General features: G+C 36.8%; 1 protein-coding gene across 1 annotated transcript in view; it reads left to right on the top strand.

Annotated features, from left to right (window-relative positions):
• The window catches only part of DNAH14 (dynein axonemal heavy chain 14), a 400,834-nt gene that overhangs the window by 210,525 nt on the left and 165,513 nt on the right, over window positions 1-24,796 (top strand). Inside the window, exons 35-38 of the mRNA XM_070474451.1 lie at window positions 1,594-1,762; window positions 6,518-6,607; window positions 12,680-12,814; window positions 23,045-23,248. Of these exons, the coding sequence (XP_070330552.1) occupies window positions 1,594-1,762; window positions 6,518-6,607; window positions 12,680-12,814; window positions 23,045-23,248 (598 nt within the window). The remainder of the gene's footprint in view (window positions 1-1,593; window positions 1,763-6,517; window positions 6,608-12,679; window positions 12,815-23,044; window positions 23,249-24,796) is intronic.

Here is a 24,796-nt window from a genome sequence, read left to right as displayed (position 1 = left end):
GGTGTGGCCCCTCACTTTGACTTCTGGTCGACTCTCGCCCTCTCTACCAAAACACCTTCAGATAAAAGACTCACTGATGTATTTACAGAGGAATGTGTAAACAGTTGATGCCACCTCAGTGAGTCTTCCATCATAAAGATAGAGTGCTTATAGAAATGGACTTTGAAATCAGAGAATCCTGACTGAATGCCAGTTCAGACATTTACCAGCTATATGACACTGAGTGTGTTATTTCATTTTTCTGAGTATCACTCTTCATACTTAGCTTTTGAAAGATTAATGAAATTTCTTAAACAAATAAGCAAAAGGCCTAATTTTTAAAAAAAAGATAGTCAATAAATGTTATCTATTAGCTCTTTTTATTATGAGGCAGAGGCTTAACATTACCACCATCCCAATGAAGAATTTCAATGTCAGTAGACAAGAGTATGGGAGGGATGCTAGGGCAGGGGAAATTTTTCTTCCTTTCTATCTCCAGAATCATACTATACCACATGTAGTTACTTTTCCCCCTTTTGACTGCATGTTTAATGTATAAAAATGTGTACTGGAGTGTTTAGTATATGAAATACCATATGTGGCAATAAACTGTGTGATAACAATATATCAAAAACTTTTGTTATAATTAACAAAAATATTAAGTTGACTTAAACAGTAGAGAGAATTTACTGTTTCACCCAATCAGAAAATCCAGAGATGGGGCAGGGTATAATCACTTTGATTTGAGTTTCCCTTTTATTTCTCTGAGATATTCTAAGGACTGCAGTCCTCCGTGTCTGGGTTATTTTTAGATTGGCTTCCTTTTTGGTAGCCGGATGGCTTCTAATAATAAATGGAGCTGTCCATCCCATTGAACTGAAGTCCCAAACCACTCTGAGAGGACAATTCATTTGTCTGTCCCCGAATTACTGTGTCCAAGTGACTGCTATGCATTGATTGATTAGAGCTGAGGTTATATTCACTTGTTGAATATTTGTTATGTCATATGCTTGCTTTCTGAAACTCTCTCATACAACCTTGGCAAATCAGAGAGTTACCCTAGAATCTGAACCTGAAACTAGAGGGAAAAGAAATAGGATATACACAGAGTCCACTCTGGCAAGGGTGACGGCAGTGGCAATAGCCGCAGACATTTAGCAGAAATTAGCAGGGACAGCAAGCCGCTCTAGTGCAAGCATCAGGCTCTAGATGCAACAGGCTCTGCTCTCTGGTGGCAGCCATTGATGGTAGCCGCCATGTCTTCACAGGACCAGTTCTATAGCTCAACTTTGTTCCCAACTACATAGCCTGCAAGACTAGTTCTCTAGCCATCCTAGGGATTTTAAATAAATCATCTTATTTTTCATTTGATGTTAACCTGAATACATTTCTATTTTGGCTGGGAAACAGCATTACCCTGAGTTCAAAGTCAGTCAGGGCCCATCCCTGGAGCTGGGAACCAGATTAACCTCACCCAAACCACGTAGCTGCTTTGCAGTGGGGAGAGGAGGAAAGGGTATTGGGATAGCCACCACTAAAAAAGAATATTAATGGTCTTTAACATCAACAAAACAAACTTGCTAACTTGTTCTTTGCTTTCTTCTACCATTAAAGTAACATCAGTGACATTTCTGAAACAGAGGAAACTCTGATAATTATTGAAGCTATGAGAGAAGCTAGCTTACCAAAATTTCTTCCTAAAGATGTCCTACTTTTTGAAAAGATTATGAGAGATATTTTTTGTGGAGCGACAATTTCGGAAGTAAATCAGATTGTCTTGGAGGTAATAAAACCTTTGAAAATCATTACAAATCATTTATATGTGGAATATCCATTAAGATAAGAAACTATAATACATGTGAACTTGAATGTTAGTTAGTCCTGAAATTCTCTATTCATGTTATAACTTGGGACACAAAAATACTTGGAGATATATATTTCCCATGAATGGAGAATTTTCAGTACATCTTGGCATAATGGAAACAAGAACAAATTGTGTACCTTTAAGGAAGGAAGGCCGTTAACACTTTTTTTGCTCCTCAATTTTCTCATCTTTTAAGTGAGAATGATACTGTCTACTCTTCCTACTTTCAAAAGGTGCTTAGAGAATCAAATTATATCAGAATTATGAATAAAGACTTTAATGTGTAAATACTTTGTGATCATTAAAATGACACAATTTCAAAGCCATGTATAGGGCTTCCATGGTGGCTCAGATGGTAAAGAAACAGAGCCTTTTATATTTTCTCTTATATATATAAAACCATACAGTCATTGCCTTAGTTTAGGTAGGATCTCAGTGTCTTCTGTTACTATGATACAACCTCCTGCTACTCCCTCCATTCTAGTATGTTGTCATATGGCCACCAGAGTTGCTTTCCTAAAACATATGTTTGGTCACATCAGCAAAGCAGCTGTTGAAGCAATGTTGCCTCTAATACAACAGTCAAATTAATTATCTTGGCCATAATGCCTTTCACAATTTGGTCAGACCAGGTTATTTTTTTCATACTGAGCATTAAAGTAAGAAACTAGGAAAAAGAGCAATAATACAAGTTATCTGAAATGAAACCGTTGAAAATAATGAAGGAAAGGGCAGAAATCAACCAAATAAAGAATAAAAACTATAGGAAAAACAACAAAACCAAAGTTATCAGTTTGATTATATACAGACTTCAAGCAAGAATGATTAATAATTGAAACAAATAATGATATTAGAGATTTAAAAGTGATGAGAACATTATGAACAATCTAAGTTAATAAATGTAAAGCTATAGACACGTTGCATTAAGCAACATGGAATGGGAAGTGGTCACTGAGCAAAAACAATTTTTAAAGATACTCAAAGCAACTTCTTCCCACCCCTGCTCCCCAAAATTCAGACCCAGATGGTTTTATAGTTTTAATTGGAGATTTTATGCTATAATTCATATATGTATCCTTTTGAGATAACCTTTTTTCAGATTTCCCATATCACCTAATAAATGGCTTTTTTTTGGTAAGGGTTTCATATGTACATTTTGTGCTTACTGGATATAAAGTTATATACATAGCCTATTAATTATATTTTTCAGAACTTGATATCTATTTTTACTGATTTATCAGTTTCTGGAAGGGGTATATCAAAATCTTAACTGAAATTATTGATTTATCTATGTGTCTTGCATGTGTGTCAATTGTTAGTTTATACAATTTGACATCATAAGTTGTGTATATTTTTGTTTATTCTTTAACCACTATACTCTGTCTTTTTCTGGACCATATGCTATGTCTTGCTTTAAGACCTATATAGTCAGATATTAAAATTTCTATCCAACTTTTTTATGTGGATTCGTATTTTTAGAATCTCTTTTTCCATTCTTTTATTTCTCAAACCTTCTATGTTTCTCTGTTTGAACTATAAGTCTTATGGGAGATGTATCAGTGGATTTTGTTTTCTTGTAATTCAGTCTGTGATTGTCTGTCCTGTGTTGATTTTAACTTTTTATATTCATTACAGATTCTGTTATCTTAAAATTCATTACTGTTACAATATTTATTTAATTTCCTTTTCTTCATTGTTTTCTCTCTTGCCCTGCTCTCTGTGGGATAGATTGAATTTTCTTCTGTGTTTATTTTGTTTTATTTTCTATGGTGCCTCTCTTAACTGAAGACTGACATCCAGCATTATTTGTTCCTATTTATTAATTTTTTCAATATCATATTTTCCCTTTCAAAACAAGTACTTTAGCATACTCTTTGGTCTTCCCCATACTCTCATTCTTATATATGTCATATCATAAATGTTATGGGAATTTTTTTTCCTTTTCCTTGGACCTAGTTTTATAAACACATTTGCCCACACAGGCATGTGCATGCCTTTAGAATGCTGTAAACTAACAAGGTATTTTATAAAACTTTCTCCTCATATCTCTTATAGATGTCAATGTATTCCTTTTTTTAGTACTTCTTCCAACAGTGTTTTTCAAGTAGGTTTTGTGTGACAAAACTTTGGCAACTATTTCTGATAGGCCTTTATATTTAGATTGCAGTTTGGCTGGTTATAAAATTCTAAGTTTAAAGTTCTTTTCATTTAATACATTAAAATATTTAACATCTTTAAAATGTTATTACATTTTCCCTTGCTCCACTCTTGAAATGGTCAGTGTCACTTTAGTATATGTTCCTTTGTAGTGTGTCCGTTCTTTCTCTCCAGAAGCTTTTAAATTTTTTATTTGCCTTTGATAGTCTTAATCTCAGTATAAATTCTCTTGTTATGAATTTTGGTATTCTATAAGCCCTTTTAATATGTAATTTTGAAGGAGACATATAGTGTAAGATTCTTTGTTCCACATGATTAAATGAGTTAGACTTTTCCAGACCAACAAGTTGCAGGTCCAGACTCTAAACTATGCTTAGTTTTTTTTCATAGCACTTATCTTTATTTTACATTTTTTAGATTTTCTTTGTTTCACTATTTTAATGAAAATGCAGTTTGATTTTTTTCTTTTTGCTGTGTGGTTTCTAGGAGATAGACAGTGGATATTTGCATCTAAGTTTTGCCTGCATTTTGAAGATTTCATTTGCATTTTAAAGATTTTTATTTTGCTATAAAAAAGGAGGAAAATGTCAGTTGAAAAGTTTTCCTTCTCTGTCTTAATGTGAACATCTTTCTATTCTTCTCAGAGAGAGTGTGCAAATTCCCTACTCTCCTTCTTACAATTACAAGTTTTAAGTCCTTCCAGTGTTACCTTTAACATTTTTCAAGGCACAGCTGAAATAAATAACATTGGCATTATGATAACATTTCTACATGTAGATTAATGATTTTACTTTTGAACCTCATTATTTATTCACCTTTTAATCAGTTTTACAAGTTAATTTATGGTTTATGGAAAAGTTTTATATATGAGAATATTAATTTATTCAGCTACTTCCTCCTTTGTATATTTTACATTGATAAATATGCAAGCTCTCAACTGTTTAATAAAATGTTACCAAATTGTAGTATGTGGCTCATAGAAATGGCACAAAGATAATTTAAAGTTATGATTTTAATATTAAGTGTGGAATAATTCAGTCTCTTATTTAATGGTGTATTTTTGATGGCTTACACAGTGACCAATCAATCATATATAACACACTCACATAGGAAGACATGTTATTTAAAAAATACCCTGTAGGTGTGCTGTTTATACTTCTTGTTCATTTGTGATACAAGAATCTGAATTGCATGTGGAATAAGTTGGAATGTATTCAACTTATTCACATTACTGTCTTTAGCAGCATTCAACATGTGTAGGGGTCATTATCTCAGAGCAACCAAAGGATAACCTGAGAATTACTAAAACCACATCATGCTATAGGAACTACATATACCTTGTCATCCAGTTAACTCCAAAGAATATCTTATATAGCCATAAATATTTTAGGTCAGGATTATGATTTTATTTCAAAACCTTCACCAGGTGGGATGACCGAGTATATCTGAATATGTCTTCTTTTATTATCCCAGTTCTTCTGACCTTCAGTGCATCCCATGCTATCTTTATTCCACACTTGTGTGACTTTTCACTTGTATCCAGGCAGTATCTAGGTTTGTATTAGTGACTGCAGAGATTCCTAGTTTCTACATCTGAAACTGCAAGCAGTGCAGGCCATAAGTGGGGAGTCTCATCAACTTTGTTTGGAAGAGGTTGCTTTTCAAAAATAATTTCCTACCTCCAGTTAGCCTTTCATAGGGTCTATATTTCCTCTGTTTGTACAGTGTTGCTGAGTGTCTGTGTTTTCTTTGGCTGCTTCCCATTTTAGGAATGCAAGGAATGAGAAATGGTGTAGGAGAGGCTAGTGAGAAAAAGGATAAATCATACTTTATCTGTAGACATAGTTACCAATTATATCAACATTGAAGTAAATCCCACTTTAGGAGGAATCATGCTGCCCTTATATTTCCTGTGTTTAAATATTAAATATCTTTCAAAGGTGCAGCCACTTCCTGGGATGATCTAATGTATAACCACGTCAGGTTTTTCATTTTGTAAATTTTGCTATGTTTCATCTTGTAAATTTTGCTATCTTAGAATATTCTTAACACTGAAACAGTAAAACAGTCATTACAAAATTGAAAATCAACTTTAATGGTGATTGGAGTTAAAAAAAGATTAACAAATAAGAAAAATAAAAATACTTATCATTGTTCTCCTTTCAAAAAATTCCTCAAAGATAAAGAATCATTTACCTTTTCTTCACTGTAGGATAATTAGACAATTATACTGTGGTGACAGCTAGTTCTTAAATGCATCATAAAGCATGACTTAAATTGGGGGAGGATCTATGAATTTGCTACCTGGGGGTCTGTGAGCATAAAATTTTCTGTGTATTTTATTTTGGTGGGGGAAGTAATGTTTTCATTATTTTGGGGTTGGTAAACTAAAAAATTAAGAAATCCCATCTTAAAGTGCTGTATTTGCTACCTAGTTAAGAGAGATTTTGTAGGATTACATATTAAGAGTTTTAATTTGCAATGAAATTTAAATTAATGTATTTTTTTTTCTTTAAGAAACTAGTAGAGATTGCAACACAACAGTTGGGCTTACAACAGTGGCCAGCTCAAAAAGAGAGAATCATACAGTTTTATAATCAACTTCAGGTAAGTGTAGAATGTCATGTTAGCAATCTGCTCCTATGTTTAAATAGGTGGGATCAAGGAGAAAAGAAAATTATGATAAAAGATATCTACTATAATGTTCTTCAAAGTAAAGTGGTTTGTTAATTAACTATTTATCTAGACTTGTTATTTGATCCCTCACTTTCAGTTCAGTTCAGTCGCTCAGTCGTGTCCGACTCTTTGCAACCCCATGAACCACAGCACTCCAGGCCTCCCTGTCCATCAGCAACTCCTGGAGTTTACCCAGACTCATGTCCACTGAGTCAGTGATGCCATCTAACCATCTCATCTTCTGTTGTCCCCTTCTGCTCCTGCCTTCAGTCTTTCCCAATGTCAGGGTCTTTTCAAATGAGTCAGCTCTTCGCATCAGGTGGCCATAATATTGGAGCTTCAGCTTCAACAGCAGTCCTTCCAATGAACATGCAGGACTGATTTCTTTTAGGATGGACTGGTTGGATCTCCTTGCAGTCCAAGGGACTCTCAAGAGTCTTCTCCAACACCACAGTTCAAAAGCATCAATTCTTCTGCGCTCAACTTTCTTTATAGTCCAACTCTCACATCCATACATGACTACTAGAAAAACCATAGCCTTGACTAGACAGACCTTTGTTGACAAAATAATGTCTCTGCTTTTTAATATGCTGTCTAGGTTGGTCATAACTTTCCTTCCAAGGAGTAAGCGTCTTTTAATTTCATGGCAGTAAAATTTCATGCAGTGATTTTGGAGCCCAGAAAAATAAAGCCTGTCTCTGTTTCCATTGTTTCCCCATCATTTGCCATGAAGTGATAGGATAGGATGTCATGCTCTTAGTTTCTTGAATGTTGAGTTTTAAGCCAGCTTTTTCACTCTTCTCTTTCAGTTCTATCAAGAGGCTCTTTAGATCCTCTTTGCTTTCTGCCATAAGGGTGGTGTCATCTGCATATCTGAGGTTATTGATATTTCTCCCAGAAATCTTGATTCCAGCTTGTACTTCATCCAGCTGGGCATTTGGCATTATGTACTCTGCATACAAATTAAATAAACAGGGTTACAATATATAGCCTTGATGTATTCCTTTTCCAATTTGGAACCAGTCTGTTGTTCTATGTCTGGTTCTAACTGTTCCTTCTTGACCTGCATACAGGTTTCTCAGGAGACAAGTAAGGTGGTCTGGTATTCCCATCTCTTGAAGAATTTTCTATAGTTTCTTGTGATCTACACAGTCAAAGGCTTTGGCATAGTCAATGAAGCATAAGTAGATGTCTTTCTGAAACTCCCTTGCTTTTTCAATGATCCAATGGATATTGGCAATTTGATCTCTCTTTCCTCTGCCTTTTCTAAATCCAGCTTGAACATTTAGAAGTTCTCGGTTCACATACCACTGAAGCCTACCTTGAAGAACTCTGAGCGTTACTTTGCTAGCATGTGAGATGAATACAATTGTGTGATAGTTTGAACATTCTTTGGCATTGCCTTTCTTTGGGATTGGAATGAAAACTGACCTTTTCCAGTCCTGTAGCCACTGCTGAGTTTTCCAAATTTGCTGGCATATTGAGTGCAGCACTTTGACAGCATTGTCTTTTAGGATTTGAAATAGCTCAACTGGAATTCCATCACCTCCCCTAGCTTTGTTTATAGTGATGCTTCCTAAGGCCCACTTGACTTCGGATACCATTATGTCTGGCTAGGTGAATGATAACATCATCATGGTTATCTGGGTCATTAAGATCTTTTTGGTATAGTTCTTCTGTGTATTCTTGCCATCTCTTCTTAATATCTCTTGCTTCTGTTAGGCCATACCATTTCTGTCCAAGGAGGCAGGAGGGGATGTCAGGCTATATACAAGTTTGCAACAAAGGGAGCAAGCAATGTGAATATCAAAGATCAGGTATCAAGTTAAGGGATTTAGCATTCTGTATATGGGAAGATGCAAGCCTCTGGGCTTGTCTCCTTGTCCACCTTGAAGAGTGGCAGATGGCTGCTTCTTGCATTTTCCAAGCTCCTCAGCAGTCATTATGGGGGGTGGGGGGCTGGGGGGGCAGGGGTGGGGTTACAACATCCACTGGATCACAATTTTGGGGAGCCATCATTCACATTTGAAGGCCAGAAATCACTGATGGCTATGACATTTCTTGCTTGTTGATATGGCAGCAGGTATTTTCATTTCACACTATTTAGAAATATTCATGGTATACAATTGTACAGGAGACTTTGTTAATGCAGTAATCTCTATTGATCTTCTTTTATGGCTTGTGTTTTGTGTCCTATTTTTACAAATCTTTTCTATCCTGTCTCATCAAGGTTTTGTCAGTAATTTTTCTGAAATTTTTAGATACTTGCATTTCTCACGTTTAAGTTGTCTGTGGTTTATTTTTCATTAAAATATCAAGTAGGAATTTAGTTTTCCCTGTGTGAAGGTGAAAAGAGTAAGTTCCAGTCTGATTCTTTGTGACCCCATGTACTGTAGCCCGCCAGGCTCCTCTGTCCATGGAATTCTCCAGGCAAGAATACTGGAGTGGGTTGCCATTTCCTTCTCCAGGGAATCTTCCCAAGCCAGGGATCAAACCTGACCCAGGGATCGAACCCAGATATCCTGCTTTACAGGCAGATATTTTACCATTTGAGCCACCAGGGAAGCCCTTTCTCTGAATGGATAACCAGTGTTCCTAAGACTTCTTTACTGATGTATTATTTCTATCATATAGGAAGTTTTCACATATAAAAGGATAGATTTCTTCTATACTTTATTATTTGTCCTGTATTTCTTTATGGCAACACCATACAGTCTTTATAACAAGGCTTTATATTTGTTGGCACCACTTAGAGTCTCTGACTGGGCCTGAAAATTAAACTGACAAAAACAGGTAAACAGGAGAACATACACATTTTATTGAATTTTTATATGTACATGAGAGTCTTCACAAAACAATGAAGACCTCAGAAAGTGACCAGAACAGAATGCTCTTTTACCTTTTAGGCAAAGAAATGTAAATTTGTGAAAAATTGACACTCAGAGGCCGTATAATCTCTTCTGAGGTGCAGTTTGCATTGGTTTAGGGAGGGAGGCAAGTTAATGGTTGGCTTTTACATAAGAAGTACAGGAATGGTCGTCAGAACTTAATTCCAAATTTATAAAATAGTTCTATGTAATCTCTTATCTGTTTCATGCTGATAATTACTCAGGAAGCAAATGAAAAGAAATAATCTCTTTCTGGGGAAACTCACATTCAGTGGCCAAATTTTCTTGGTAAAGTGTTTGGACAAAAAGAAGGGAAGGGAGATAGAGTCAGAAATCTTTCTGAGTCAGTTTTTGAAAGGCTATTCCAGTGCTCAATAATACCAGATGCCTGTGGATGGTAGGAAGTGTAGAAGGTCCATAAAATTCTTTGACAATCAGCTCATTTTTGAGTGACTCTTGCATTAAAAGTTTGACACCATTGTTGTCACGTTGCAAGTGGTCCAGATATTCAAACACATGACACAGATTAGTTTCAACAGATGTGATGGTGGACCTAGAGTTAGTCAGTCGGATTGAAATATCAGGGCCATAGCTTGAATAGTGTTAATATCACTGAAGCACCACCAGTAGACCCAATAGAGGGGATCAGAGATCTGATGTAGAATCTGCCAGGTGTAAGTGGGGATCATTCATGCCCTATGCAGTGTGGCTTCTCTCACTGAGACAACTGTGCCAACTTTTGGTAGGAGTCACCAGTCTGAAGTTCAGTGGTAGCATCTGCACCAGAAACACACAGTTCTTTATTTTCTGCAATCTGTGATGGTGGACATGTTACAACGTCCAGTGTGATGTTCCATCCAGAAAGCTGTCGTGGCAACCTGGGAAGAGAAATTGATCAGAAGCTTAATTCTAATTCTGAGTAATCTCATCAGAATGAGTCCTCACCATGGGCCCTTGAATGACAGGTAGTTTGATCAACAGCTACCATTTGTCTCCACAGTACAAAGCCCCATGGGATTATCATTAATCTTCTGGTTCTGTAGTTTTCCAAGTGGCACACCAAATACCATCAACAAAATCCCAAGAATTGGAGTTCTTCCCAGGGATCAGAATAAACAAGACTTCGTTGATTCTCCATAGCTGACCCTGAGGTTGGACATCAAGAGACTTCAGGTTTCAGCTTAGTTGAACCATTAGTAAACCAGACCAAGGCGTTTGTGGAAATCTTTGTGAATCAAGGGTCAATGGAGCCATCAGCTTTGCTTTAGGAGTTTAAGTGAGGTATAAAATTGCTCCCAGAGAAATAGGTGCCATTCTTTCATATAAAGCCATGATGCCCTAGGGCCAGGCTAGCTGCAGTCCTGAATATATAATTTCCATCTGACAAGCAAGGTTTTATGGACCTTTATCACCTTGCCAGTTATAGAATGGGACTATCAGACCAGAGAATCACAAAGCCTTCATGAAGCTATAGAGGTTGAAATGGAAGTAAAAAGATGTTTTAACTTTATCCATATTTAAATTTTAATATAATACATGTGAGACATTGTTAAAAATAGTTATTTCTTCAATGTTCTTGCAATAGTCCAAAGAAGATGATGAGGGGCCTACTCTGATGTTTAGCATCTGACCCACTCAGTCCATTTGGACTGCTCTAACAAAACACAGTAGATTGAGTAGCTTATACAACAGACTTATTTCTCACAGTTCTGGAGACTGGGAAATTCAAGATCAAAGTGCTGGCAGGTTTTATTTCTGGTGAGAACCTTCTACCTGCAGATGGTGAGCTGCAAGACACTTCTCACACTGTCCTCACAAAGTAGAAGGAGAGCAAACTCTCGTCTCTCTTCCTTTTCTTGTAAAGACACCATTCCAACATGCAGTCCACCCTCACGACCTCATCTAAACTTGCTTACCTACCAAAGACCCCCACCTCCAATACTACTGCACTGGGTGTTAGGGCTTCAGTATTTGAATGTTATGAGGATATGAAAATTCAGTTCACAACACCAAGGTAAGGCAGGATATTATGGTTGGGATAAAGAAAAGATGATATCATGCAAAAGTTTTCAAAGAGATAAGAGAATGAAAAAGGCAAGTATTCTACTTTAGACAGTTGGTGCTATGCTGTACTTAGTCACTTAGTCATGTCCGACTCTTTACAACTTCATGGACTGTAGCCCACCAGGCTCCTCTGTCCATGGGGATTCTCCAGGCAAAAATATTGGAGTGGGTTGCCATGCCATCCTCCAAGGGATCTTCCCAACCCAGGGATCGAACCCAGGTCTTTTGCATTGCAGGCGGATTCTTTACCGTCTGAACCACCAGGGAAGCACAAGAGTACTGGAGTGGGTAGCCTATCCCTTCTTCCTGACCTAGGAATCGAACTCGGGTCTCCTGCATTGCAGGTGGATTCTTTACCAGCTGAGCTACCAGGGAAGCCCAGACAGTTGGTACCTAGTGGTTTTATTGACTAGATTAAGGAAATAAGAGAACGAACAAATGTAGGGGAAAAAAGATACAGATTAGATTATGTTGACTTTGAAAATGATGTGTGACATCCAGATGGAAGTATTTAGTAGCACATTGAAATTTCACTCTGGCATTTAGAATCAAAGACTGAGAAAAATGTACAATTTTTAAAGGAGTCATTAGCATTCAGATGATGGTTAAAGATACTCAAATGGATGAAATTGGATAGGGACAATGTGGGGGAGAGAGAGACAAGGATGAATTAAGGAAGACTAACATGGAAAGGACAATCAGAACTCAAAAGAGAAAAAATAGAGAACAGGAAGCCCAGATAAATCTTATTACAGAAGCCAATCACAGAGAAAGACACAGGAGTAAATGAGAATTAAAAAGTGAAATAAACTACTAAATATCAAGAATGAAAATCATTATTTGAATTTTAAAATTGGGAGACTTGTGGAGACTTTAATATTTGCCTAGTCAATAAAACAGAACCCAGATTACAACTGATTGAAAAATAATTTGAATGAATGGTCCATGGATACAGTCAGAGATGTATGTGTAAATAAGAACTTTCAGGTTTCAGCTTTGTTGAATAATCAGTAAACTAAAATTAAACCATAAATCTGCAATTCTGTTTTAGGCTTGTGTTGGTGTGATGTTAGTGGGTCCAACAGGTGGGGGAAAAACAACAGTCAGAAGAATTTTAGAAAGAGCATTAACACTATTACCAGTTGAAGAATTCCTATTGACTGAGGAAAGGGACTCTATTTCACAGGTAAATATTCTACTAAATAAAATATTTCTCTTTTTGTTCAGGTCTTATTTTATACTCCAGTAACATTTTTTGTTCTCTTTACAGAAGTATGTTTTTTTACTTGTCAAATTTCTTGCTAGGTATTTTGTAGTTAGGAATCATTGTAGTGAACAAGATTTTTTTCATTTGAATCTCAAACTGATAGATGCTAGTGTAAAATAAAATTATAAAATATATATGTTGTATTTAGTCGTTTTACCTAATTGACTAATAGTTTTAAGTATTTTTTTAGGTAATCTATTGAATTATCTTCATTCTTCAGTTTAATGTGGTATATCACATTTTATTTCTATTTCATTTATTTCAGGCTGATTTTATGATTTATTTCCTTTTACTAACTTTTGGTTTCACTTGTTATTCCTCTAGTTGCTTTGAAATACCTTCAAATGACTATAATTTTTTCTCTTTTCTAATATTTATATATTTTTATCTTATTGCATTGATTAACTCTCCAAGATAATGTTAACTGTAATACTTTGTTCCTTACGTTATCTAAAATACAGTTGTTATGTCAGTATTTAATATAATTTGGCTCTCAGTCTATGATGAGTATTCTCTATCACACATTGAAAATTATCTTTTAGTGTCATTACATTTCAGTTTTTGACTCCTAGAATTTATGAAATGATTTCTCAGCATGTGTTTTTAATATTTTATCTGGTTAATTTATAACTTATCTTGATAGACTTACTAATGTTGAATCATCCTTAGATACCTAGAATAACTCCTACTTTTTTAAGACATATTTTTATTCAATATAAAAGTAGACTCCAATAAATAGTGTGTATTTTAATTATCTTACTTAAAGATTCATTGTTGGTAATATAGTCCAAAAGTCTAAGAAACTCAGATTCTCAATTATGTGGATTCTTTTAGTGTGCGATATCCTGCTTCAAAATCATTCATGTGGCAGCTCACAATTCTTTATCTGTTATCAGTAACTCTTAATTCTTAAGCAATTATTATAATTAGTAATAGATAAATTATCACATCAATAATAAAAATAAATAATATTTATGCAGTACTAAATATGTGCCAAATACTGGTGAAAACACCTTTACTTGAATTATCTCATTCAGTCCTTACAACTCAGTGGACAAAAATTTGTCTTATTAAAAGTATTTTTATATTGCAAAAGAAATATGCACCATTGTGAGGAATTTATAACAACTGCAAACACTTTGTTGTATTTCTCTTCATTATTTTTTAAACTAAATATATTTGTAGATAATTGAGATTGTACTATGTATAAATGATTTCAAATTTTCTAATGTTGGCTTTTTCACCTAATGTTATATGCTGAGAATTAACCCTCTGTCATTAAAAATATCTCACAACACCATTCCAATAAGTATATTCTGTATATATGACTATGTGTGTGCATGTCTGCTAAATCACTTCAGTTATGTCCAACTCTTTTGTGACTCTATGGACCGTAGGCCACCAGGCTCCTCTGTCCATGTTATTTTCCAGGCAAGAATACTGGAGTGGGTTGCCATGCCCTCCTCCAGGGGATCTTCCTAACCCAGGATTCAAATGCACATCTCTTATATTCCTGCATTGGCAGGCTGGTTCTTTACCACTAGTGCCACTGGGAAGCCCACATATGACTATTTGTTGTTTTTTTGTCCTAAGTAGTGTCTGACTTCTTGCAACCCCATGGACTGCAGCACGGCAAGCTTTCCTGACCTTCACTGTCTTCTGGAGTTTGTGCAAACTCATGTTGATTGAGTCGGTGATGCTATATAGCCATCTCATCCTCTGCCACCCTCTTCTCCTTTTGCCTTCAGTCTTTTCCATCATCAGGATTTTTTCCAGTGCGTTGGCTGTTCCCATTAGGTAGCCAAAGTTTTGGAGCTTCAGCTTCAGCATCAGTCCTTCCAATGAATATTTAGGATCAATTTCCTTTTGGAATGACTGGTTTGATCTCCTTGCAGTCTAAGGAACTCACAAGAGTCTTCTGCAACACCACATTTCGAAAGCATCAGTTTTTCAGCACTCAACCTTCTTTATGGTCCAACTCTGACATCCGTACATGACTGCTGGAGAAACAATAGCTTTGACTGTATGGACCTTTGTTGGCAAACTAATGTCTTTGGTTTTTAATATGCTGTCTGGGTTTGTCATCGGACTTCCCAGTTGGTGCTAGTGGTAAAGAACCTGCCTGTCAATGCAGGAGTTTTAAGAGATATGGGTTCAATACCTGGGTTGGAGAAAGGCATGCAACCCACTTCAGTATTCTTGTCTGGAGAATTCCCTGGACAAAGGAGTCTGGAGGGCTAGAGTCCATAGTGTCGCAAAGATTTGGACACGACTGAAGCGACTTAGCACACACGCATGCACTAATTTTGTCGTAGGTTTCCAAACCTGAGTCCCTCCTGCATTGCAAGTGGATTCTTTACTATCTGAGCCACCAGGGAAGCACTGTGTATGACTATACTGTAATTTAATTTATTTAATGATTCTTTCATGTTTAACATTGTATATATGCTGCTGCTGCTGCAAGGTCCCTTCAGTCGTGTCTGACTCTCTGTGACCCCATAGACAGCAGCCCACCAGGCTCCTCTGTCCCTGGGATTCTCCAGGCAAGAATACTGGTGTGAGTTGCCATTTCCTTCTCCAGTGCATGTATGCATGCTAAGTCGCTTCAGTCGTGTCCGATTCTGTGCGACCCCATGGACAGCAGCTCACCAGGCTCCTCTGTCCACAGGATTCTCTAGACAAGAATACTGGAGTGGGTTGCCATTTCCTTCTCCATTTTATATATGAGGGTTTTAAAATATAATAAAAATATTTAGACTAATGGCAAGATCTTAGGTAATGGAATTGTTTTGATCTTCCTCCTAGATTCAAAACTTTAACTAATTGATCTGTTCAGGACCTTTTCTTTATGTATTTTAGTTCAGTTTAGTTTACTTTATTTCCTTATCTTCACTCTTTTCCCTCTTCAACATAGGAAACATCTATAATGCTTGTACTAGATGCCCTTCTGTATGTTTGTATCATTGTGGCCCAGATGGTAAAGAATCGCCTGCAATGCAGGAGACCTGGGTTCGATCCCTGGGTCAGGAAGATCCCCTGGAGAAAGGCATGGCAACCCACTCTAGTATTCTTGCCCGGAGAATTCCATGGATAGAGGAGCCTGGTGGGCTACAGTCCATGGAGTCAGAAGAAGTCGAACAAAACTGAACAACTGAGCCCACAAACACATCCTTTAAAAAATGTCTACCTCAAGTTGGATTGTTCTGTGGTGGGTGTAAATTCATCATGCACTGCAAAGTAAAATTCAAGTGAATTTCATATATCATGTAATTAACCATTTTAACATGTACAATTTCAATATCATTTAGTGCATTCACAACACTGCAATTACCACCTCACTCTGGTTTCAAATTTCCCAGAAGAACACCCTCTACCAATTAAGAAATCACTCCCCATTACCTTTTCTCTCCATTCTCTGGAAACCACTGGTTGACTTTCTGTCTGTATGGATTTGTGTATTCAGATTCAGTTTAGTTCAGTTCAATTGTTCAGTCATGTCCGACTCTTTGCGACCTCATGGACTGCAACACACGGGGCCTCCCTGTCCAGCACCAACTCGTAGAGTTTACTCAAACGCATGTCCATTGAGTCAGTGATGCCATCCAACCTTCTCCTCCTGCCTTCAATATTTCCCCAGCATCAGGGTTTTTTTCAAATAAGTCAGTTCCTCGCATCAGATGGCCAAAATATTGGAGCTTCAGCTTCATCATCAGTTCTTCCAATGAATATTCAGGACTGATTTCTTTCAGGATGGACTGGTTGGATATCCTTACTGTCCAAGGGACTCTCAAGGATCTTCTCCAACACCATAGTTCAAAAGCATCAATTCTTTGGCACTCAGCTTTCTTTATAGTCCAACTCTGACATCCATACATGACTACTGGAAAAACCATAGCCTTGACTAGACAGACTTTTGTTGGCAAAGTAATGTCTCTGCTTTTTAATATACTGTCTAGGTTGGTCATAACTTTTCTTCCAAGGAGTGAGCGTCTTTTAATTTCATGGCTGCATTCACCATCTGCAGTGATTTTGGAGCCCCTCAAAAATAAAGTCTGCCACTGTTTCCACTGTTTCCCCATCTATTTGCCATGAAATGATAGGACCAGATGCCATGATCTTGGTTTTCTGAATGTTGAGTTGTAGGTCAACTTTTTCACTGTCCTCTTTCATTTTCATCAGAGGCTCTTTAGTTCTTCTTCACTTTCTGCCATAAGGTTGGTGTCATCTGCATATCTGTAGTTATTGCTTTTTCTCCCTACAATCTTGATTCTAGCTTGTGCTTCATCCAGCCCAGCATTTTGCATGATATACTCTGCATATAAGTTAAATATGCTGGGTGACAATATACAGCCTTGATGTCCTCCTTTCCCAGTTTGGAACCAGTCGCTGTTCCACATCCAGTTCTAACTGTTGCTCCCTGACCTGCATACAGATTTCTCAAGAGGCAGGTCAGGTGCTCTGGTATTCCCATCTCTTTCAGAATTTTCCACAGTTTATTGTGATCCACAGTCAAGGGCTTTGGCATAGTCAATAAAGCAGAAGTAGATGTTTTTCTGGAACTCTTTTGCTTTTTCAATGATCCATCGGATGTTGGCAATTTGATCTCTGGTTCCTCTGCCTTTTCTAAAACCAGCTTGAACATCTGGAAGTTCACGGTTCATGTATTGCTGAAGCCTGGCTTGGAGAATTTTGAGCATTACTTTACTAGCGTGTGAGATGAGTGCAATTGTGTGGTAGTCTAAGCATTCTTTTTCATCGCCTCTCTTTGGGATTGGAATGCAAACTGACCTTCTCCAGTCCTGTGGCCACTGCTGAGTTTTCCAAATTTGCTGGCATATTGAGTGCAGCACTTTCACAGCATCATCTTTCAGCATTTGAAATAGCTCAACTGGAATTCCATCACCTCCACTAGCTTTGTTCGTAGTGATGTTTCCTAAGGCCCACTTGACTTCACATTCCCAGATGTCTGGATCTAGGTGAGTGATCACACCATTGTGAACACCTGGGACATGAAGATTTTTTTGTACAGTTCTTCTGTGTATTCTTGCCACCTCTTCTTAATATCTTCTGCTTCTGTTAGGTCCATCCCATTTCTGTCCTTTATTGTGCCCATTTTTGCATGAAATGTTCCCTTGGTATCTCTTATTTTCTTGAAGAGATCTCTAGTCTTTCCCATTCAATTGTTTTCCTCTATTTCTTCACACTAATCACTAAGGAAGGCTTTCTTACCTCTCCTTGCTATTCTTTGAAACTCTGCCTTCAAATGGGTAAATCTTTCCTTTTCTCCTTTGCTTTTTGCTTCTCTTCTTTTCACCACTATTTGTAAGACCTCCTCAGACATCCATTTTTTGAGGATGGTCTTTTTCTTGAGGATGGTCTTGATCCCTGTCTCCTGTACAATGTCATGAACCTCCGTCCATAGTTCATCAGGCACCCTGTCTATCAGATCTAGTCCCTTAAATCTATTTCTCACTTCTACTGCATAATCATAAGGGATTTGATTTAGGTCATACCTGAATGGTCTAGTGGTTTTCCCCACTTTCTTCAATTTAAGTCTGAATTTGACAATAAGGATTTCATGATCTGAGCCACAGTCAGCTCCTGGTCTTGTTTTTACTGACTGTATAGAGCTTCTCCATCTTTGGCCGAAAAGAATATAATCAATCTGATTTCAATGTTGACCATCTGGTGATGTCCATGTGTAGAGTCTTCTCTTATGTTATTGGAAGAGGGCGTTTGCTATGACCAGTGCATTCTCTTGGCAAAGCACTATTAGCCGTTGCCCTGCTTCATCTGATTATTCATATTATTTCATATAAAAGACATCATGAAATATGAGACCTCTTATGTCTGGGTGCTTTCACGTATGATTTTGAGGTTCATCCAAGATGTAGCATGTATCGGTACTTCATTCTACTTTATGGCTGAGTAATATTAGATTATGTGGAATATTTGTTTATACATTCATTGCAGTTTGTTTATCTGTTCATCCCTTGATGGATATTTGGTTGAGTTCAGTTTGCCAATGCTTTATATACATATACTGGTCTGTAGTTTTCTCTTCTTGTGGTATCTTTGTCTGGACTTGGAATCAGGGTACGTAGGGGGCCTCATAGACTCTGTTAAAGCCTGTTCCCTCCTTTTTATTTTTTGCTTTGATGTTAATACTTCTTTAAATGTTTCATCAAGCTCATCTAATATCTAGGTTTGGACTTTACTTTTTAGGAGGTTTTTGGTTACTGATTCATCTCTTTACTGGTTATAGAGCTGTTGAGATTTTCTATTTCTTCTTGAGTCAGGTTTTGGTCGTTGTCTGTGTTTCTAGGAATTTGCCTGTTTCATCTAGATTATATAATTTGTTGGCACACAATTGTTCATAATGTTTTCTTATAATCCTTTAAATCTGCACAGCAGTAGTAATGTCCATGCTTTTATTTCTGTTATTTGTTTTCTATTTGCAGTCTAGTTAAAAGTTTGTCCATTGCATTGATCTTTTCAAGCAACCAGCTTTTGGTCATATTGGTTCTTTCTATTGTTTTTCTATTCTCTGTTTATCTATTCTCTGATCATTATTTCCTTCTTCTTGCTGGTCTTGAATTCACCATGCTCTTCTTTTCCTAGTTCCTTACAGTTTAAATTATACTGTTGATTTGAGGTCTTTTTTTCTCTTTTACTGTGGGTGTTTATAGCTGTACTTTTTCTTCTTTGCATTAATTTCACTGTATTCCAGAAGTGTTGGTATGTTGTGTTTTTATTTTCATTCATCTCAATTCCATTTCTTCTTTGTCTCGTTGGTTGTTTAGGAGTATATTTTAAAATTTCTATGTATTGGAAAATTTTCCAACTTTTGTTATTGATTTCTGTTTTTATTCATTTGAAGTTGGAGAAGAATATTTAGAATATTGATTTCAATATTCTAAAATGTATTGAGAGTTGTTTTATGATCTCAAACAAGGTAATTTCAATAGTCCTATTTTCAAATTTTCTGATTCTTTTTCCTGGCTGCTCAAATTAACTGATTACCTCTGCTGAAATTTTTTATTTCAGCTACTGTATTTTCAGCTCAGTAATTTCTATTTGGTTCCTTTTTATAATTTCTGTTTACTTATATTCCCCACTTTTTCTCATGTCATTTTACTCATTTCCTTTAGTTTTTGGCTATGATTTTCTTCATCTCTTTGAGTATATTTTCTACAGTTAAAATCTTTTTTTATTATGTTCAATATCTGAGTTTCCTCAGGGATGTTTTCTGTTTAGTTTATTACTTTGGATGAACAGGTTTTCATGTTTCTTTGTATTCCTTGTGATTTTTTTTTTTTTTTTTTTTTTTTACTGTTGAAAACTGAGTGTTCATAAAAAGAGCCACATTTCTCAGGCTTTACAGACTTGCTGTCTGCTAGGATAGTTCTTCACTGAGCCAAAGGATCAGCCTGAGATGAAAATATAAGTCTTTTCACTGTTTTTTTTTTCCCCCTCCCCATGTGGCTGCATCTCTACTGGGCCTGCATCTGACTTTAACAATTCCCTTGTACATGCAGCTGCTTTTGAATGTTTTAATCTCAAACATTCTTACCTTAGCTTCTCCCTAGAGCCTTAGAAGGTCTGTTGTATGTCTTGATCCAAAATTTCTTATTTTAGGCTTCTGTGGGTCTGTAGCCTTCTTGCAGTTTTCGCAAGAAATTCCTGCCACTCTTCCTGCCTGAAATGCATAATAGTGACACAGTCATCTGTTATTCCAGTAGCCACCAGACAGGCTGTGTATGTGTGTGTTCAGTCACTAAGTCGTGTCCGCCGTTTTGCAACCCCATGAACTGCAGCACACCAGGCTTCTCTGTCCTTCACTGTCTCCTGGCGTTTGCTCAGATTCATGTCCATTGATTCAGTGCTGCTATGTAACTATCTCATCATCTGCCTTCTCCTTCTCTTTTTGCCTTCAATCTTTCCCAGCATCAGGGAAATTAGAATGTTGTAAATAAAGTCTGAGTACCAATTATGACCTGAAGCTCAAAACTATATCTTACTCTTCCTGACTTCTATAAGCAACTCTGACTCCAGACAAAACACATCCTAGCTCAAATATTGAGTGTGTTCCTGGATGAGGCATAATGGGATTTTTTTTTAATGGAAAGTTTTTTTAATTGAAATATAATTAATTTACAGTTCTGTCAGTTGCAGGTTAGTTACAGGTGTACAGCAGTGATTCAGTTATATATATGTGTGTGTGTGTATGTGTATATATATATGTATTCTTTTTTACATTCTCTTCCACTATAGGTTATTACAAGATACTTATTTCTCTGTGTTATATAGTAAGTCCTTGTTGGTTATTTTATATACAATGAAAGTGTTAATCACTTAGTCATGTCCAACTCTTTGCCACCCCATGGACTGTAGCCCACCAGGCTCCTCTGTTCATGAGATTTTCCAAGCAAGAATATTGGAGTGGGTGGCCATTCCCTTCCGCAGAGAATCTTCCCGACCCAGGGATTGCCTGCATCACAGGCAGATTCTTTACAGCCTGAACCACCAGGAAGCCCTTTATATATAGCAGTGTGTATATTTTAATCCCAAAGTCCTTATCCCAGCCCCCCCTTCCTAGTTGGGAACCATAAGTTTGTTTTCTTTATCTATGAGTCTATTTCTGTTTTGTAAATAAGTTCATTTGTATCATGTTTTAGGATTCCATATATAAACAATATCATATGATATCATTTGTCTTTCTCTGACTTCCTTAACTTAATATGACAATCTCTAGGTCCATCTCTGTTGCTGCAAATGATGTTATTTTATTCTTTTTATGGCTGAGTATATTTATATAATATATGGGACTTCCCTGGTGGCTCAGACGGTAAAGTATCTGCCTATAATGTGAGAGACCCAGGTTTGATCCCTGGGTCGGAAAGATCCTCTGGAGAAGGAAATGGCAACCCACTCCAGTACTCTTGACTGGAAAATCCTGTGGATGGAGAAGCCTGTTGGTCTACAATACATGGGATCGCAAAGAGTCGGACACGACTGAGCGACTAAACTTACATAGTAGTATATATATTATATATACTGAATATATATTTATATTTCATTATATATATATATGAAATAGAAAATGTTCATTTTTCTATTGGTGCTATAACTAATAACTACAATGACATGGATTAAAACTACACTCATTTATTATCTTCCGATTCTGGGAGTCAGAAGTCCAGTATGGGTCTCACTGGGTTATGATCCAGATGTCAGCAGGCTGAGTTCCTTTCTGGAGGCTCTAGGGAAGAACTCTTTCTCCTGTGCATTCAGGTGTTGGCATAAATAAGTAGGTCCCGTTTCCTTGCTGTCTGTCAGTGGGAAGCTGCCCTTACCTTCTAGAGGCCTCTCTCAGATCTCAGCACACTGTCCGGACCTCTAGATCCTTCTGTACTGCCCTGTTTCTGATTTGCTCCCTTGCTTTCCTCTTCCAATTTTAACTCATGCAATTAGATTGAATTCACTTGGATAATCAGGATAATTTTCCCATCTCCAGATATGTCCCTTCATTACATCTACAAAGTCCATTTAGAAGCATGATGGGTGTTTTTTTTTTCCCCATTCTTTTCCTAGGGATTCATTTGTGTGTCTGTGAAAGTTGCTCACTCGTGTCCAGATATGTGCGGCTCCATGGACTGTAGTCTGCCAGGCTCTTCTGTCCATGGAATTCTCCAGGCCAGAATACTGGAGTGGGTAGCAAATCCCTTCTCCAGGGGATCTTCCCAACCCAGGGATCAAACCCAGGTCTCCCCCATTGTAGGCAGATTCATTACCATCTGAACCACCAGGGAAGCCCAAGAAAACTGGAGTGGGTAGCCTATCCTTTCTCTAGCGGAACTTCCTGACCAAGGAATCAAACCAGGGTCTCCTGCATTGCAGGTGGATTCTTCACCAGCTGAGCTACCAGGGAAGCCTCATTTGTAGTATTCGTAATTTTAAAAAATAATTATTTTGATATAATGGCTAATTTTAATAAGTCAATTTTTACTATGTCTTGCAAAGTGCTACCTTTATAAAGAATCCTATAAGTGAAAGATCGTTCTTAAAACCTCTAGTAGGAATGATACAAAAAATTGGACAATTGTTCTATAGTCAGTGTCTTTAAAAATCACACTGGATTTTTCTCAGATTTCAGGAAGAAGAGGTAAAATAGATATTTGTATTTTAAATCCAAAGTGTATCACTCTCAGTGAACTATATGGACATCTGGATCCTAATACTATGGAATGGACTGATGGATTATTATCAGCAACAATTCGGAATTATGTATATTTAAACACTACAAAATACTCAAACAAAGACAGCGAATCAAAAATCTCAGATTCCGCTAATGTAAGTTCAGTATGGAACGTTTATTTTGTTTCACTATTATAGATTATTTCATTGTTTATCTAATGTTTGATATCAAGGTTTCATTAGATACTTACTAGCATAATTTTTTTTCCATTTATTTTTATTAGTTGGAGGCTAATTACTTTATAATATTGTAGTGGTTTTTGCCATACATTGACATGAATCAGTCATGAATTTACATGTATTCCCCATCCCAAACCCCCCTCCCACCTCCCTCTCCACCCGATCCCTCTGGGTCTTCCCAGTGCACCAGCCCCGAGCACTTGTCTCATGCATCCAGCCTGGGCTGGTGATCTGTTTCACCCTTGATAAATATACATGTTTCGATGCTGTTCTCTCGAAACATCCCACCCTTGCCTTCTCCCACAGAGTCCAAAAGTCTGTTCTGTACATCTGTGTCTCTTTTTCTGTTTTGCATATAGGGCTATCGTTACCATCTTTCTAAATTCCATATATATGCTTTAGTATACTGTATTGGTCTTTATCTTTCTGGCTTACTTAACTCTGTATAATGGGCTCCAGTTTTATCCATCTCATTAGAACTGATTCAAATTTAAAATTACTATGATCAGTTTAAAAAAGGGAAAAGCAATGAGCTATTAAAAAACAGAAAATATACCTTGTGGATTGTTGGGGTTTTCTTAATTAATTTTTATTGGAATATAGTTGCTTTACAGGGTTGTGTTAGTTTCTGCTGTACGGCAATGTGAATCAGTTATACATATAAATATATTGCCTTGTTTTTAGATTTCTTCCCACTTAGCTCACCCAGAGCACCGAGTAGAGTTCCCTGTGCTATATTATACATTAAGTTCTCATTAGTTATCTCTTTATACACAGTAGTCTGTACACATCAATTCCAGTCTCCCAATTCATGCCACCCATCCATTCCCTCCTTGGTATCTATAAGTTTGTTCTCTACATCTGTAACTTTATTTTTGTTTTGTAGATAAGTTCATTTTGCACTCTGTTTTTTAGATTCCACATGTAAGCAATATCATATATTTGTCTTTCTCTTTCTGACTAAACTTCACTCAGTATGGCAATCTCTAGGTCCATCCATGTTGCTGCAGATGGTATTTTTTATGGCTGAGTAATATTCCATTGTATATATGCACCATTATCTTTCTCTATCTGTTCCTCTGTTGATGGACATTTAGATAGCTTCCATGTCCTGGCTATTAGAAATAGTGCTGCAATAAACATTGGGGTGCATATATCTCTTTGAATTATGGTTTCCTCTAAGTATATGCCCACAAGTGGGATTGCTGGGTCATATGGCAGTTTTATTTTTAGTTTTCTAAGGAACTCTATACTGGTCTCCATAGTGACTGTACCAATTTACATTCCCATTGTGTATGTGTACCATTATGTTTTAAAATGATTAATAAATGATAAAATGAAGTTAAAGATACTTGCTTTTAAAGAAAAACACAGTGGATTAAGCATAAGTAGAGGATAACCTAATGATCCCAGCACCACCAATATAACTTCCAAACTAATGAGATTCAAAAATGCTTCAGTAAA

This window comes from Odocoileus virginianus, chromosome 11, assembly GCF_023699985.2.
Source record: "Odocoileus virginianus isolate 20LAN1187 ecotype Illinois chromosome 11, Ovbor_1.2, whole genome shotgun sequence".
Lineage (NCBI taxonomy): Eukaryota > Metazoa > Chordata > Mammalia > Artiodactyla > Cervidae > Odocoileus > Odocoileus virginianus.
The sequence above is the reverse complement of the archived record's forward strand: the minus strand, read 5'-3'. Positions and strand labels throughout refer to the sequence as shown.